This window comes from Onychostoma macrolepis, chromosome 07 (assembly GCF_012432095.1).
Source record: "Onychostoma macrolepis isolate SWU-2019 chromosome 07, ASM1243209v1, whole genome shotgun sequence".
In the NCBI taxonomy this organism is placed as follows: domain Eukaryota; kingdom Metazoa; phylum Chordata; class Actinopteri; order Cypriniformes; family Cyprinidae; genus Onychostoma; species Onychostoma macrolepis.
In genome coordinates, this window is record NC_081161.1 from 11,053,749 (window position 1) to 11,072,881 (window position 19,133).

Sequence of the window (19,133 nt, forward strand, 5' to 3'; positions counted from 1 at the left end):
TAGCTGTAGTATTTGCGGAGTCAAGACTAGTTTCTAGTTTGCTAAGACTGGAAAGACTAGACACATAGTATTAAAATTCATCCTGGCCACCCACAATTGGTCCAATTACAAATATATTGTAGCAAAGGAGGTGCAATGGCTCTCAGAATCAGCAGGGTGTTTCTGAAGGCCTACCATCCTGCACAGTTTAGCTCCGAACCTAATCAAACACAGTTGAACCAGCTAATCAAGGTCTTTAGGATTACTTGGGGGAACAAACAAAAAACAGCGAGGTGTGTTGGATAGTGTTGTCACGGTACCAAAATGTCTGTATTCGGACCGATACCAGTGAAGATCCATGGTTCTCGGTACCAAAGCAAAACACAAAAACATGCTAATTTAAAACACATTATTTTTATTAATAAAGTTAAACAAAAATCAATGCTATTCTTTATGCTTGTTTAAAATAGTTTCAAGTTTTTCCACAAGTAATAAAAGTATGAAAAAAAAGTAAACAAGTTTCACCCAAAAGTTTTTGTCATATTTCTGCTGCCGCTGAAAAACAACTGTAGACTGTTGTCTGTTTTAGGGTTTGCTGGGGTGTTTCATGATCTTCCTCAGCCTGCAGCTGTAGTAAAGCAATGGGCTGAGTCTGACCAAATGCAACATTAGATCATTGACTCCAGCTAAAATATAACATTTCAGTAAATAACAAACCTCAGCTTTTGTAATAAATTTAGTAAAGATTACATATAAGACAAGTGTATATCAAATAGATGGAAACTGTAGTATTAAAAACACTTTACAATAAGATTACATGACGTATCAATAAACAATAGTTATATTATTCTTAGGGTTAATTTCAAAATGTACTAATACCCCTGCTAAAAAAAATAATAGAAGCCCAATAGAAACCATCACAGAAACTCCAATGGTTTCCATTAAAATACCATTCTAAACCATTAGCTTTTTCCAGTAAAACCATTACAAAATTCACTTTTGTAGTGTGTTTTGGGCATTTTTCCAATAGGATTTAACATCACCACCAATAGAATCCATCACATACCAGTAGACGCCATTATAGTTTCCATTAAAACCAATACAATTCACATTAAAACCATTACATTTTCTATTGTGTTTTGGGCAGGGTTCTATTGTTTTTTTATTCAGCAGGGACATAAAATCAAAACTTCAATCTGTTAAAATTATTTAATGCACAATGAACAAACATGAATGATCAAGTGTTTGTATTAAATAACATTCACAACATTAATGTTGTAAAAATATATTGTTCACTCACTGCAAGTTGAAATGTTGTAAAAATGTATTCACTCACTGTAAGTTGTTGTTAGATAGTAACATGGAGTCATGTTAATGAATGGTATCTTATTGTAAAGTCTATACAGGAGATACAATTTGACTGTACTTTCATTTAATCCAAACTGTGTACACATTTAATTTTAAAGGGCTTTTAAAACCTGCTAGTTATCCAGCCAAGAATAACAACTAACTAACTAGCTAAAAAAAAAAAAAAAGCCCAGAACTGCTTTTCTGACGGACGGATATGACATAAACACTGTTAAACATTTGAAAATTCTCTAACACATATTTTAGATTCACAAGTCATTTAAAAGCCTCTGGTGTGTAAAAATAGTAAATACCATCATGTCCTCCTGTTTTTTTACCCTAATAAAAGTTATAGGAGCATTAAATAGTTAATAAAGAATGTTCATTATATTAGCGTATGCTAACGATTCACTCCGCTATTACGGCAATGTTTATTTCAATCTGACATTCAAATTAAAATATGGAATAATATTCATAACAGAAGATCTAAATATTAAATTTGAAATTTAAACTCTTTCATTTGATCCGGGTGTCGGTCTTTAAAGTGTTTTGTTAGTTTGATGTCGCCCTGTCTCAGTGCTTATATGAAGAGAGCGCATCTGTGCATCTTTCGGATAGCGCAGCAAGAACCGGGTTGACCGGATAATCGGTACCACTGGTACTTAAAAAAAAAAAAACTGGTACTGTAAAGTTTTCATTTTTTTTAGTACCGAGTTGGTACCAAAGTACCGGGTCTTTTGAAAACACTAGTTTTGGAGCAGGGTTGGAGCTGATGTCCTGGGGCTTGTGTGCTACAGTAGCTGAACAAATTTACGGTTGTATATTGGTTTCAAGTTGGCAAAACCAAATCAATCTATTCAATCTTTGTTTGTACCATGACACTGATCCTCAAATTTCTCTGTAAACTTTGATCTTGAGTTTGTGAATAACTATGGCGCAATTGTGCATGAAAGATGTTGTATCTCAGTGGGATATTTTCCTGGTTAAATCAGTAGCAAACAATCACATGCCGTGAAACATAATGAAACTGCAAGAAAGTATTGTAAGAATGTCAGCATGATTCACTTCTCTCTTCTGCCTAAGATGAAGATCTTGTTGGGACAAATATGAAGAATTTAAACCCAGCAAGAAGAAAAGAGTTGTCCTCAAAAGCTTAATTTATATAGCTTATTTTTATTACATATTATCTGTATTTATATTCATTTAAACTAAAATCTTAATATTAATTTTTAAACTGTAATTGCTGGTGTAATGGACTGAGAGTACAATTTTATAATTAATATGTAAATCCTAAAATAATTATAATAATCATTACGATTTTGTCTTTAAAATTATTTTACTGTTAAGTGACCTTTATTGTGAAGCAAGAGAAACTTGACTTTATCAGTAAAAAACCTTTGGTGTCATACACAGACGTGATGGGAATATCGCCATGATGAAATGACATATTAGAGTTTTAATAAATACTTGTAAATAAATATTTAAGCAATACAGACCTGTGATATTGCCTGTTAAGTGTTTTATGTTGTTGAAAAAAGGTTTTAGATAGGTTTAGGGTAGGATTAGGGTTAGGGTTGTTTGTAAGGTACGGAAAAGCAATGACTGCATGACAGTTTCAATTGCACTAGCATGTTAGCACCTTGATATTCCCAAGGCATAAAGTGAATGCTGAAACAACTAACTGCACCTGACAAACTAGCCTTATGTCCTTTGCTAATGTCAATAATACAATAATCACAAGAAAATGAGTTTTGAGTAAAGTTTTGACTTCTCTTTCTAGACTCCCCTGACATAAGAGTCCTAATCAATGTATTGATTATTGGATATTCAGTTCTAAAATTCATTTTAAAAAAATAAATAAAAAAACAATACAATTACTATCTTTCTTTCTTTCTTTCTTTCTTTCTTTCTTTCTTTCAACATTTATAACAAAAATGACATAAACATAAATTGTCATGTGCAGAGTTGAATATTATATAATTATTTCCTCCAGTCGTTATGCAGATATTGCTAGTGACCTATCACATTTTATGTACAAATTATGCTTTTTGCAAAGAAATGTAAATATCATTCACATGCATATTATAACATTCATGAGAAATACTGAAAAAAATCATTTTTTTTTTCTCCAGACATTTCTAACGCAACACTATTTGTTTCTCACAATTACATCAGTTACAACATTGTTGTTTGTGTGATTATTCATTTGAAATGAACTGCTTTTGCTCAGTCAAAACATTGTTTGAGTCTGGTCACATAGCTCTTCATGAAGTGCTGCATAACCCTGGAGGCTGTACTGATGTTTTCGGAAGTCTTGGTTCAAAATGTTTTATCAGAGCTTGTCTATTTAAATCATAATTTTAAATCCGTTTTAGAAATCTAGGGGGAAAAGTCATTATCTTTCTTTTCCTAGTAAATGGTATTCTTGTACATTTTGACCCAAGTCTTCTATGAGACATCAGGTCATTGAAGATGAGTGATGTCATTTGTTCTCTATAACATATAATTTGTATAGTTTTTCTCAATATATTTTGAATCTATTGTTTTGTCTGTTACCCAAAGCCAGAGAATCTTCTCTTGGCCAGCAAACTGAAGGGTGCAGCAGTGAAACTGGCTGATTTTGGGCTGGCTATCGAGGTACAGGGAGACCAACAAGCGTGGTTTGGTTAGTATTCACCAATTGAATACTGGTTTAAAAATGTAATTATACTAGTACTGTGATGACGAGACAAAATGTGCAGTGGCATAATCAGAGAATGTTAAAATGCTTATAATTTTTACCAATTAAGATTCATATGGTTATACCTTTATTCTGAAAAAATAGAGGTGAACCTAGTCCACTTCTATTTAATATTCTTGTATCCCTGTATTCAGCATATTCCAAATAAACAAACTTTTTTTTTTACTGTTTTTCTCTTCTGGAAGTGTTGAAGATGCTGATCAAATTAAATCTAATTACATTATGCAAAAATGTTAGTGATAGTTTGTTTTTTTGTGTTACTTTAGACTTTGATGTGCATAACTTTTCGGTGTAATTTTTCAATATTTTGTGATGTTAGTGAATGTTATAGGATAGTCTAGGGAGAAAGTGTTTTTTTTTTTTTTTACTATTACTGTCAAATTATGTATGATAAAGTATAATTTTAGAACTTTAATGACTTGTATCATTCAGAAACTTCAAGACGTGTTAGACATTAATCTGTTATTAATGATCTAAATAGCTTTTGCATCGTCTCAAAAAATGGCTTTAATTACAGAAAGGGTGATTATTATTATTATTATTATTATTATTATCACTAAGTTTTATGTGGGGGTTGTGTGATTAGTCTTACTTTTGGACAAACCCTGATGGTGTTAGCGTTTAATTACAATGATCTCAAGGGCTTTACACTCAGCTCCAGTTTTCCTCTTTGGCTGCTCTCTCATTATGGGCTTTTTGCCTCTGGGGCTTGATGGGACGTCAGGGACTAAAGTTATTTTAGAATTAGGCTGCAATCCAAAGACAAAAATGCCTTAAGTAAATTCTTAAGAGAGAATTTAGGGGGAGCTCATTTTGTAGACTGTTTAAAGAAAGAAAGAAAGAAAGAAAAACCTCCATTAGGTTTAATTGAGGTCTGTGCTATATTTTGTAGGGTTTGCTGGAACTCCAGGTTATCTGTCTCCTGAGGTGCTGAGGAAGGAGCCTTATGGCAAACCAGTGGACATGTGGGCATGCGGTAGGTTGCTAATCACAAGCATTATGTGGATATTTTCTGCTGCCAATTAAATTGTATTTCTGTACATAATGTTCATAACATAACAGATCCTTTTCTTTGAAGTCCGAGTTGTACTCAGAATTGTTTTTACTAAATAATTATATCTGAATTGGTGCAAGAAAATCAATAAATATACATGTATGTACATTAGAGTTCAGCATACTTCAATATATAATTATAAATGGAGAGTTACAGTTTGATTGCAACACTTGACAGTTGAATTATTCAGTTTAATTTTGTTGGCACTATGGTGATCATAATGGGCCAGCTGTCTAAATAAAAGACTTTTTCATCTGTTTTGCAGATTTAAAGCTTGCCATGAGTCTCTTGCAGTGAAAATTTGATAAAGTGTGAAATGAAATCCAGAATAATATGAGAGCGAATGAAATCATGAGTAACCAGTTAGCAAATTATGTTTCCTATACTTGCTGTAATAGAAAACTCATTGTAATTCTGTAATTTAATGAGCAAACAATTGCATTAAAAGGAGCATAGTTTTCATCTGGTTAGATAGGAAACAAAAGAGCTCTATTTGGATATCCCAGTAAAATCACTCTCACAAAATTAAACGTACAAAGTATGTCTATCAATAAGTCTGATCATGATGATTTTATATATATTAGAATTTACTAAATTATTTAGTAGCTTTGGGTGGTTAGTAAGCAGTCTGTGTGTAGTCCATAGTCTCAGTTTGAGTCTGGATCTGTCTATCTTTTATGTAATATAATAAAATCTATTAATACAATATACTTTATTATACCTTATACCTACATACATTTTTTTCTTTCTTGAATAGGTGTTATTCTGTACATCCTTCTTGTGGGTTATCCTCCTTTCTGGGATGAAGACCAACATCGACTTTACCAGCAGATCAAAGCTGGTGCATATGATGTAAGATTTCTTACACAGATATACAATATATCATATACAACTTAACCATAACATACTTGATTCTTTAAGAAATGCGGAATATGCTTAATTTATGCTTCTTATACTAGCTATTGTCGACCTCATTCAACTATTTATCTACATTTGATACTCTGACAGTTAATAAAGAGAAAGCAACACAGCTGTAGTAACTCAATGCAAATCATAATTTTGTGTTAGGCAAATCATACTTTTCCATCAGAGAGTGAAGGAGAAAGTAACAGAGAATGAGCAGTCCATTGGCTTCTGTCCAGCTTGGCTCAGATGCCCAGCTATTTAGTATATGTGGATGAGACTAAATTATTTTCCTAAACACCTCTCCATACATTGCCTCATCTGGCTTTTTTGGGCCTTATCTTCTGAAAGGCTCATGACATGCAGAATAGTACATTATAATGCTACAGCATCTCTTTAGACACATTTTTGGTTTTCAGTCCTGTTTCTGCACTGGACATTTTGTCTCTCTTATCCCACACACTCAGTTTAGTTCATGAAGCTCTCTCCAGGCTGATGATCTGAATCATAAGTGATTAAGATAGGAAACATACTGTGGCTCCCCAGTTCCAGGAATGAAAACCACTGTTCAGTGTGGTATCAAAGCACAGCCTAAGGTCTGTTGAATCTGTGTGTGTGTGTGTGTGTGTGTGTGTGTGTGTGTGTGTGTGTGTGTGTGTGTGTGTGCTTTCTTTCCCTAGTTTCCCTCTCCTGAGTGGGACACAGTGACACCAGAGGCGAAAGATCTGATCAACAAGATGCTGACTATAAACCCTGCCAAACGCATCACAGCAGCTGAGGCCCTCAAACACCCCTGGATCTGTGTATGTCTACTCACTTTCTCATACACACACAAGTTTGCTGTTCTATCTGAAAGGGGACGTAGATTGCATAGATTTCTAATGTTGTTTTTTATGCTTTGTTTTGTCCCTTAAAATATGGTTAGGGAGGCACAGATGTGCATTAGCACACACACACACATTTTTATTATCTACACTGTATTTACATACTGTCATCAAAGTTGGGGAACATCACTTTTAAAAGTAATGCATTATATTGTATTGGATTACTCCTAATCAAAGTTATTAATTCCATTTTAATTATTTAAGCCACTTATCATCATCATTATTATTATTTATATTAATTAATAATGAAGTAATGATTCAAATTATTTTAGCACTTCACCAAAGAGTGTCTCCATGCGCAATTACTTCTGCATTTAGCTTCTGCCAAGCTAAATTGAAAGTGGTACAACTGTTAAATGAATGTGCACCAGAGTATGTAAGCGGAGCGGTGTGATTTTAAATGGAGGGAGGAGCGGATTGCTCCGAGAGCGCTCCACCAACACTCCATCATGAGTACAATTCATGCCAACAGCCCATGATATAACTGCATTTCTGTCAGGACCACTATCGTCAAAGATGATTGACAATTAGCATACAGTTTGTATTGGCGGTATGGTTCTGTTCTGGGTAAAAACTGGAGCGCAGTGATTATTAAATGCGGAGCATGGAGGGGAAATTGTTGCCACTCCACTCCGCTCACATACTCTGATGTGCACCAAATGTTTGTTCCCCACAGTGACCCCTGTCCTTTTCTTTAATTAATTCTAAATAATGTGCAGGACTTGTATGTTTTTTTTCCCTGCAAAGATAGATTTCAAGAATAGATCTGAAACAGTTTTTGATTTATTGTTTACCTGTCTGTATCATAGCAACGTTCCACAGTGGCATCCATGATGCACAGACAGGAGACAGTGGAATGCCTGAAGAAATTCAATGCCAGGAGGAAGCTTAAAGTAAGAAACAGAAGCACAGAGTCATGTAAATGCACAAACATGAAGCATTCTAATTGAAAACATATTTAATGCTTACTAATAACTGCAAAAAAGCAATTTTTGGCACTTTTGTTACCCATTATAAATTGGTTTGAATCTCTATAAGAGATGGATGGAGGGTAAGGGTTGAATTTTTAAGAAAGATAATGAAGATAATTGTTATCATATTTAGAATAATGTGCATTATATACAAAAAGAGCAGAACCATCAAGTAAAAAAAATAAAATAATAATTTTTGTTTCATATTGACTTTAGTCAACGTGGGTTTTTAGCCTGAATTATGTAATTTAAAAGGCTTAACTAGATTAATCGTTATCCATAGCATTGACTAATATTTTACACACCTACCAAGTTGATCTTTGCCTTTCTGTTCTTTCTGGACTGTTTTAGGGTGCTATCCTTACTACAATGCTTGCTACACGGAACTTCTCAAGTAAGAAACTCTCTTCAGTTTACTTTGCATTTGCTTTTTAATAGTTGTTCTTTGAATCATGTCAAAAAGTTGGAGTTATGCTCTTTTTATATTTGAGATGTTAAGCATCTTAGATAATACAGAAGATTTTAACATTTACAGAAGGGATGTAAAATTACCCGGTTTAAGGTCAGAATGGCCTTGTCCAATTACTAAATTGTAAAAGGCTAGGATTTAATTTAATAAAATGTCAAATAATATGTTAATAGCCCATAGTAAATGGGCTATTTCAGTGTCATGTTTGTCTTTTTGTGCTATTAGCTTGTGATATCCAAAGCACCAGCAAAATTACATATTTACCATATCATGGTTCAAATAGCAATCACAATGCATATCAAAATAATCACAGTTTTTATTCTTATTATTCTTATTATTAGATTGTACAGCCCTGTAACAAAGTGTTTCAAAAATAGCATTTCACTGTATAGTAAATATTTTTGTTTGTCTTATTACAAAATCAGGGTCTTGCTGACACAAAAAAAAAATATTTAATTTGCTTCTTAATCACATTTCATTACATTATGCAAATATTTGATTATGATTCATTCAGGGGGTTTGATTTTGAGGCCAATGGATCATGAGTGCATGAAGCACAGTGATTGAAACTGTCATATTATGTACTATTTTAGACATTAAACACCAATCCTATGCCACTTTATGTTCACAATTATTTTTTTCATTTCACTCAACAGGCAAGAATCCATACAAGAAACCTGATGGTGTTAAGGTAGGTTATTGTATGTAAGCTACGTATTCAACTTTGAAACATACTATATGTGCCATGGACATGAACTATTATTTTTGTCTAGCAAATGACAAAAAGGGTGACAAAAAATATCAAGAATATTAATTAGGTGACATGCCTTTCACCCAGTTGTATTTAGTAACTGATTTGTGGCAGGTAAATGGACATGAACCATAGTAATATTCCCACTGTGTGTATGAATTAATGCTGCACCCCTGGACCTACACTAAATATATAACACTGCACATGCATGTTTGTTTAGCATGTTTAATGAGTGAGCATGTGCATACATTAGTTCTCTTTTGGGTCATGGCTTCAGAAAGCGTTTCTGGAGGATGGGTCAACTCCAGTGGGGACATATAGAGACAATTTTTTAGTTTGACTGGGTATGTAGGACTATGTATATAATGTATATCTGTCCTACAATCCTGTAGAACCTTTTTTATAAACAATGCTCATTGCCTTTTTTATAAACAATGCTCATTGTCTACATACTTGTTTGCTTTCAGTATTCACATTATTAAAACTTTTTCACTCTCCCTTTTTAAATAAAATAGATAAGACTCTTCTGTTCTTGAGGTCCAGCATTTAGGGTCATTGAGTAACCCATATCTTTATATCTCACACTCCAATTCACTGTTGTCTCTCCAACTGATTCATATTAGCTAACACATGGGTTGTGCCTTTCAAACCATGTGAAAGCAGTGTTAATCTGTGCTGAATGAGTTTTGGAATAGAGTTTTAAAGGGATACTGCACTCAAAAATGAAAATTTGATGTTTATCTGCTTACCCCAAGGGAATCCAAGATGTAGGTGACTTTGTTTCTTCAGTAGAACACAAACGAAGATTTTTTACTTAAACCGTTGCAGTCTGTCAGTCATGTAATGTCAGTTAATGGTACTCACAGCTTTGAGAGAGAAAAAAAACATATACAGACAAAACCAAATTAAACACTGTGGTTCGTGACAATACATTGAGGCCTTTAGACACGAAACGATCGGTCTGTGCAAGAAACTGAACAGTATTTATATCATTTTTTACCTCTGATCCACCGCCTGGTCCAACTGTCCTGAGCTCTTGACACTGAGCTGCTCTTCTTCTCGGATCGCAGATTTATAAGTGCATTACCGCCAACTATCTCTCATATGGATCATTGGCACTCTATCTACAATCTCAATTAGGAGTGTCAAATTGGTCCATTTGAGAGATAGGTGGCTGTAATGCACTTATAAATCTGCGATCCGAGAAGAAGAAGAGCTCAGTAGGTGGTGGAAATGCACCAACCGCCATTGGTTTGCCAACCGCCATTAAACACAGAAGAAGAAGAACAGCTCAGGACAGAGCTCAGTGTGAAGAGCTCAGGACAGTTGGATCGGGCGGTGGATAATAGGTAAAAAAAACAATATAAATACTGTTCAGTTTTTTGCACAGACCGATCATTTTGTGTCTAAAGACCTCAATGTATCATCACGAGCCGCAGGGTTTAATTTGGTTTTGTCTGTGTATGGTTTTCTCTCAAAGCTGTGGGTACCATTGGCTGACATATGACTGACAGACTGCAACAGTTTGAGTTAAAAATCTTTGTTTGTGTTCTAATGAAGAAACAAAGTCACCTACATCTTGGATGCCCTTGGGGTAAGCAGATAAACATCAAATTTTCATTTTTGGGTGAACTGTCCCTTTAAGTTATAGGCTGTATCCAAATTTTATTCAAGATTAGTTATAGAGTGTCTGAAAGTATCAAAGTAGGCCTATGTTGGAAGAACTTGTGTCAAATGTGCCATGATTTTTAGAGGATTATCAAAAATTGTCTAAACAACAACAAAAAAAACCCTTGGTTTTGAGAATAATGCATTATGGTGATATAGAAATCTGTATGTTTGAAAGGTATGAAATCTGTAAATATTTGTAGCAATTTGTTGTAGTGAGAAGGCTAATTGTGTGTGTATATACTCAGAAAAAACTGGGTATGTTTATAGTAGTTGCAAGTTAGAGTTATAAGTTCATTATGCAGTAATACGGAAATCTGTATGGTATGGGGGAGATAAAATCTTTGTTTTGTTAAATGGTATGAAATGTTTTGTTACATTTCTAACAGTTTGGTTTAGAGAAAAGCCGTGACAGGGTTTAAGATTTTGGTTGTATCGCCCACCCTTGGGCAGATTAACTGAAAGGTTAATTGAAAGTCTTAACATAATACTTATACAAAATACATAATATATAGCACATAATGCAAAATATCTTGCATATCACTGTGTGTAAGCCAAATTCTTAAAATGTATATCCTTATGTTGCAGTCAGCCATAGAGGGAAATGGAACAAGTGTAGGCTAAAACTAGACCTCCACTGTGGGTTGCTAAAAATTTAGAAGGGGGTCACCAAGCTCATTTTAGTTTGGGCGTTATAAGCATCACAGCACATAATACAGTGTGACAATAACCCACTATAACATTCCCAACCTTTAGTTTACCATTTAATATTTTAATTATCATTAAAAACGTAATTGATTACCGCAGTTTGAAATCATGTAAATACTATCCAGTATTAAACAAAGTTAGCAACAGTCTCACGCAGACACAAGCGTGCAACATAATATAATTTCTTGCAAAAACATGAAAACATGACGCAAGGCAGTGATTCGCCTGAAAAAAAAGGGATCGCCTGAAAAAATGGTCAGGAACCACTGGTCTAGTAGTCTAGAAATGAAGGGGCTTAGAATAGAAGTTACTTTTAACCAATCAAATTGAAAAAAAAAAAACACATGCAACCTTACCCCCTCAGTTTTCTTAACGAACTTATTTATTTAAACTGTTAATGGATAAATAATTGGAGGAGCATGGGCACACTGTCTGCAGAGTGCAAGTTGTGTTCAATTTGAGCAAAATAATCAGCATCTGACTTGAAGCAGTGTAGCTAGCCTATCAAAGTAGGCTACCGCAAGAGCGATTTGCAAACAGACGCGGCTTACGGTCATGGCAGTTTCTCCAGTGCGGCTGGCTGCACAAGCTTTGATGATGACAGCTAATTTACGATTTACCAGACTAACTCACTGTATTTCATCCCGTGCTTTAATAGGGTTACAAACTCTTTTCATGTTATATTAATGCTATAGCGTATTGTCATGTTTATCAAAATAAAACCGATAAAAAGTGAATTTACACACAAAAGATTGTTCTACATTGTTCCAGGGCCGGTGTCAAGGGGGTGGGGGGCATTCGTGTATACAGTCTGGTATACAGTCTAAACTTAAAATGAGTTATTGTGTCTGAGTCCCGAACAGTACTATTCTATAGTTTAGGAGCCATGGATATGATGGATAGCACAATAGAAGGTCACATAAGTAATGAGGGCCTAGACTCAGACCATTCAAGGATTTGTGTATAATGAGCATAATGTAACAGGCAATCAGTTAAGTGATGATAAAATTGCGTTGATATGGTAATATTTCTTGGTTATAGTAAGCACTCTAGCTGCTAACTTTTTTGATTCTACAAGACAACCAAAGACAGATTATGTTCTCAGGATCCAATAACTGAGTAACTTGGTCCAATAACTAATACCTTTGATCTGTCAAAATTGAGAAGAATTAAATCACTAGCCATCCATTCTTTGATATCACACTCAAATACACTCAATATCAACTTGGTAAACTGAAATGTTTCAATAGGTCTGGGGGAAATATAAACCTAAGTATCATCTGTGTAACAGTGGAAACTATTGCCATGGTTCCCGATAATGTCCCCCTAAGAAAGCATAGATAAGTAAAGGACCTAATACTGAGCCCTGTGGCACTCCATATTGTACTTGTGTTCTATCTGACACCTTGTCATTAACACATAGACACTGATAGCAATTGAATAGGGAGGACCTGAACTATGCTAATTTCTGCCCACAAATTCCAGCTTAATTCTTGAGCCTATCCAAAAGAATGTCATAGTCTATAGCAGTGGTTCCCAACCATGTTCTTAGAGCTCCCCCAACATTGTAAATCCTTAATCAAATGCACCCAATTCAGGTCATCAGTTCCTTGGTAGAGGTTCTAATACCTGAAAAGGGTGTGTCAGACAAGGAAGACATATACGTGTTAGCTAAATTAAAAATTTGCATTAATCTGAATGTTTTAAAATATTTCCCTTTTATAGGTTCAATTGACACTGCAGTTGACACCCTTCAGGTGTTGTCTGAAGCCCAATTCATTTGCTAATGATGCACACACTGCCCTCAGAGCAGTGTTAATTTTGACAGCAAATTTTGATTTAGTTTTAGTCATAGTCTTTTGACTAAAATGCCATTTAGTTTTAGTCATATTTTAGTCATCTGATTTTTTTTTTTAGTTTTAGTCGACTAAATCTACAGTAAATTTAGTTGGCTAAAATCTAATGGGTTTAGTTACAGTGCATTTATTAAGCATTTCTCTAAAATTTCCAAACTCATTATATAGGTTTGATATTAAGGTTTCATCATGATAGACTGCGATTTAACTGCGGTGACACGCATGCCTTTGTTAAAATTAAATAAAGCCACTTCTCATAAAGAACAAGAACATGGTCTCATTTTTAATGAAATACCAATGGTTATATAAGCTAATTATGCATTCTTTATAACAACTTGTTTACCATATTCTTCATTCTTTCAAGCAGACATATTTATTTCTATAAATAAATTTAGATTAATCTTTAGGGCTACTAAAGTGATTCAGTCAAGAGCAGTGAGTGATTTTCTGTCTTTTGTTGCTTGATCAATATCAATGACTCGGACAATAGTGACTAAATTAGGCTGCTGTCCCTTTAAAACCAAACGCATGGATGCATTGGACGCAATGTACCGATACACATTCTCCCTACTGTTTACGTTTACTTAAGACGTAATCAACTGTGTTTACGTGAATACTCGTCAAAACGGACATTTTTCGACATCATTTTGTGTGTATTTCTCCGTTCATGCGACGTGAAAGAGTACTCGCGCGCTGTGAGACGCGCTTTCTGTGTGTGTATGCTTCAGTGTCTGCGCTCAAAAAACCGGACCGAATTGAGTTCTCTCTTGCGTCATCAGATTTATCCATATGCCTGCTCTTCTCTTACTCCCATATTGACATTTTTAGCCTCAAAAGGTTGCATTAACGCTATCACTTCTCAAATTTCTCCTTTTCTGGAAGACATTTTATTAAGCCATAATTTTTGAGAAGCTTTTGGATTATTATTTAGATATCATGTTTCAGCAACTCATGTCAAGTTGATCTTTTCTCATTGTGGAACAGGATAGCTTTACGTAAGTGTGTGCTACTGTGTGCTCCTTTCATTATGAGCGAGAACACACGCAATAAGTTTGTTGAGTGTTCTGACTTTAAACATGTTAAAGCAGTGTTTAACAACTGTTCAAACTGCATACACTATGATAATTTCAAGATTAAAGTGCTTCGCTCAAGGCTGGCCTTCTTATCAAGAAAAGGAGGACAATCAGCCATCCCCCATCTGCACATGTTGAATATCTGCTTTGTCGGACAAACCCATTTCACATCTAGGCGTCTTTACTAATGAGGTGATGATCTGAATTAGGTGTGCTTGATTAGGGAGGCATGCAAAATGTGCAGCGTTGGGGGTCCAGTAGTTCTGCAGTTGCTGAGGCACTGCATGAGCTACGTAGGATCTTGGGGATCTGATGTTGTGTTTGAGGCCATGGAGGACCTGGAGGTCCTTAAAAGTATTTCACTCAACACACATCACTAATCATGCTGCTTCAGACTTTACCATTTTCAGTTTGGTGGAGCAAGGGTATACTGAAATGCGCACAGTTGAAGAGACAGCCCCCTCAGAAAGACTGGGGTTTGAAGACTCATGCAGTGGCACATTTGTGCCCACTCAGGCGCATAGACCTGAGGTCAAAAGCTACACCTCCTCAACCATTGTTCCGAGAGGGCCATTCTTGGTCAGATGGCCCGAAAACAGACGGAGGATTATGTCAAACAGCAGAAGTGTATTTGCCTTTCCCCTCACTGTCCAGATTCTTTTCTGTCAGTGCTGTCATGTTTCACATTTCAGGCAACAGTATATCGACCGTGCATCTTGAAACATGGTCTTCACACTTGTACTCCATACAACAGTAAATGTGAAGTTATTTATTTGAAAATGTAACTTGATATTTTATTGTAGTTGAATGAGAATTGTTTTACTTTAAATAATCTGATTATGTAACATGCATTACTTGTAATGCATGTTACATAATCAGTAAAAAAAACCCGTAATACTCAGGTCTGGGCTTTGAAGTCAAGTCCTTTCCCAATAGAGTCTGTAGTGTATACCACTTTTTTTTTTTTTTTTTTTACAAAGCTCATTGTGTTCACATGGATATTGTCAATTTAGAACAGAAAAAAAAACAAACAAAAAAAAAACTCCAAAAACTAAATCCAGTAACACTTTATTTTAAGGTCTCTTAACTAGCTGCTTATTAGCATGCATATTACTAGAATTTTAGCCATTTATTAGTTGTAATTAAGCACATATTATTCTACATGACCTAATTCTACATCCCTAATCCCACCCAATACCTAAACTTAACAACTACCACACTAACTATTAATAAGCTATAATAATAATAATAATAATAATATTGTGAAATCTTATTACAATTTCTAATATTGTTTCCTATTTCTATACTTTAAGATATAATTTATTTCTTTGATGCAGCACTGAATTTTCAGCATCATTACTCCAGTCCAGTGTCACATGATCCTTCAGAAATCATTCTAATATGCTGATTTTTTTATGAGTGTTGAAACTGTTGTGCTGCTTCATATTGTTTTTTGGAACATGTGATACTTTTTTCTTTGATGAATACAAAGTTAAAAAGAGCAGCATTTGTTCAAAATAGAAATCTTTTCTAACAATATAAGTCTGTACTGACTTTTTATTCATTTAACACATCCCTCTTGAATAAAAGTATTAATTTCTTTAAAAAAAAAAAAAAGAAAGAGAGAGAAAATTTACTGACCCCAAACTTTTGAAAAGCATTGTATTGTCAGACTTTTGTCTTGTGTTTTGTTCCCCATGTGCTCCATGCCCATATTTGGTCCTTCCTGTTTCCGGTTCCTGTCTTCGTTATTAGTTCATTAGTCTCCGTCTGTGTTGAATTACTCCTCACCTGTTTCAGTTCTTCCTCGTTTAATTTCCTAGTGTTCTTAAGCCCTGTGTATCCCTGTCTCCCGCGTCCGATATTGTTTGTCTTAACCCCAGAGCTCCAAGTTCCCTGATGTTCTTTTCATTAAAAGAGATTATATTTGAAGAAACTCTGTGCTTCCTCGTTCCTTGCTCCAGCGGACGTGACATGTATATTGTAACACAAAATATATTTTTTAAATAAATGCTGTTCTTTTTAACTTTTTATTAATCAGAGAATCCTAAAAAAACTATCACAGGTCCCTAAAAAAATATGAAGCAGCACAACAGTTTCCAACATTGATTATAAATCAGCATATTAGAATGATTTCTGAAGGATCATGTGACACTGAAGACTGGAGTAATGATGCTGAAAATTCAGCTTTGATCACAGAAATAAATAATATTTTAAAGTATATTAAAATAGAAAACTGTTATTTTAAATTGCAATAATATTTCACTATCTATATATATATATATATATATATATATATATTATTATTATTTTTCCTGTATTTTTGATCAAGTAGATACAGCTTTGATGAGCAGAAGAAACTTTTTTAAAAAACATAAATCTTACTGATCCCAAACTTGAGCGGCAGTGTATATAGCGCAAAAGTATACTGTACAAAGTGGGATACAGTCTCTTTGTCCCAATCAAACATGGCAAAGCTGGGGGAAAAAAAAAGTTTATGTAGACAAAGTTTTAATGTTTTTCCTGTTATATACAGTATGCTTTGATTAAAAACCTTTCCTTTTCATGAGAGGATAAGTTTATTGTTGCCACAGTTTTTGCTCCAGAATTAGTACAATGAGAAATTCATCATCTGGTAGCATGGTGATAATAAGGTTTTATTTTTATGTTTTATTACATCTAACTGCAGAAAAGGAAGCCTAACTTTACAGAATTTGCGATGGTGAGACGTGCTAGTTATAATAATCTCATTATTTGTATAATTCTCTAGTTACTAGTACTGTAGTTCTCTTCTTTATAGCTCAGTTTTTGATGCAGACTGAAAACCTTTCCAGATACTGTTCTTTGGTAAAATTCTGGATTATTTACTAGCGTAGAACATCCGAGTTTTTAATATCGTAAGGACCCAAGGCATGATGCCTGTAAAAATGTATTACATGTCTGCTTCATATCCTTTATGGTTTTCTTCATTGATCCCAACAGCAAAATAGGGGTAGGTTTAATTGGCTTAAGAAGAATGAAAAGCACATTAACATGATTGTTACTGGAATATTATGTTCAGGGTTACCTTCAATTCAATTAGATTATAGTCTCTGTAGTCTGTATGGAACACTGTATGTATTTAATAGGCACGTGTTTTTCTTCTTTGTCTTCTTAAAAACACATGTATAGTACATCAAAAAATTAACGACTGCCTCAAGAGAAGAGGATTTTGAGAGGTTTGGTAGTATAATTTGATGCCAATGAAAAGTCTTTGTTGCTTCATGCTGTTTAATGATCTAGTTGTTTCCTTGAGAATCTGTGAATTACATGAACTTCTCTACAAGATTATTCTGTTGCAAACTTTAGAAGTCAGACTTTTATGCCTGTTAGTTTTTTATGGCTTTTAAATAACTTGTCATTTCCACAGCATAATGCAGATAGAATTGTAAATGCCATTTTGCATTAATGACAGTTTCCAATGAAAAATCCAACTATTTGACGGTCCAATTTTGCTGTAGTTGAGGAATAGTTAATTGTGCTAATTAACTATTCCTTAAACATCCATGTAACGCAAGCTGTGTAATATCAGTTCCATTTTTAGATTTTAGATTAATAGAATTTGACATTTCCCTTGCTGTTCTAAAGCTTTGCTTGTCTGCCTCTGTCCCCTCCCACCTATAGATCAACAACAAAACCAACGTAATCACCAGCCCTAAAGAACCTGCCCCCTCTCCTGCTCTGGTATTTTGTCCGTATGACTGTTTGTCAGTTGCTTTTTCTTACCACTGGCTTCACATTTCTCCCTTTTTCTTTCTTTGTTGGCATGCCCTTTCACTTTTAAATCAATTCAGCACCTTCTTCATGTGAAATCCTGCATTAAAATAATGCAGTCGGTCAAATAATTAGCAATATTCTGAAAGTGTATGTATTCTGCATTAATATATCAATGCAGAGAAAGAATAATTCCAAAGTAAGTATTTCAAATAATGGTAACAATTACTGTGACAAATTTGTACTGTGGAATAGAATGCTAAATATAAATAATATTTATGTATAAATAAGCAGATATGTTTATAAATTCTTAAATATAGAACAGTTATATTTAATAATTCAATGCTTTAATATCTACTTTATTTAATGGTTTAATTAAAATAAAAAATAAATAAATAAAATCCCAAATGTCCATTGGTGTCATTAGTCTATGCATATGCAAGGTCCATGTAGTCAGTAATCGGTAATCATTAACACAGTGTGTACAAAGAACACCTGAGTGGGGTACTAAATAAATAAGACTGTTCCATTGTATAGCTGATTTTACAGGGTATAATATATTTACAGACCATAGTTTGAAAGCAACAATGTACACGATTTTTTCCTGTTAACAAATGTCTATCTGTTTGCAGATTTGTCATGCTGATAGTTTGGTATATAGTTTAGTAAGGGGTTTGTGCTTGTTACTGATTACCCCACAGTAGAAACTTTTTCGTGTTCTTAAAATTGACCTTTTAGAGTGTATTTTTGGGAGGTTCACTTCATGCTGTGCTCAAGGCCTCTCCATGTAACCTTTGGCCGGTGCTTGTGTGTTTGCTAACTGACTATTATTTCCTTGTGCATACATGAACTAACCATGTTTTTAAAAGGTGCATCATTGTGTGTTCAGAGTGAACATTGTCAACAGTTTATTTTGTATGGATAAATGCTGGACTCATGGATGAGTTTTATTTATTCTAGACATTTCCTGCACTAAA

At 34.3% G+C, this 19,133-nt stretch overlaps 1 protein-coding gene across 11 annotated transcripts in view; it reads left to right on the forward strand.

Moving 5' to 3' along the window:
* Positions 1 to 19,133, forward strand: part of camk2d1 (calcium/calmodulin-dependent protein kinase (CaM kinase) II delta 1) — a 102,122-nt gene that overhangs the window by 62,659 nt on the left and 20,330 nt on the right. For 7 of the 11 annotated variants that reach the window (XM_058783431.1, XM_058783434.1, XM_058783430.1 and 4 more), the window contains 8 exons: positions 3,889 to 3,991; positions 4,959 to 5,042; positions 5,878 to 5,972; positions 6,704 to 6,826; positions 7,717 to 7,800; positions 8,230 to 8,272; positions 9,004 to 9,038; positions 18,067 to 18,126. In XM_058783431.1, the coding sequence (XP_058639414.1) occupies positions 3,889 to 3,991; positions 4,959 to 5,042; positions 5,878 to 5,972; positions 6,704 to 6,826; positions 7,717 to 7,800; positions 8,230 to 8,272; positions 9,004 to 9,038; positions 18,067 to 18,126 (627 nt within the window). The remainder of the gene's footprint in view (positions 1 to 3,888; positions 3,992 to 4,958; positions 5,043 to 5,877; positions 5,973 to 6,703; positions 6,827 to 7,716; positions 7,801 to 8,229; positions 8,273 to 9,003; positions 9,039 to 18,066; positions 18,127 to 19,133) is intronic. The other 4 variants (XM_058783436.1, XM_058783437.1, XM_058783435.1 and 1 more) reach the window with 1 other exon arrangement.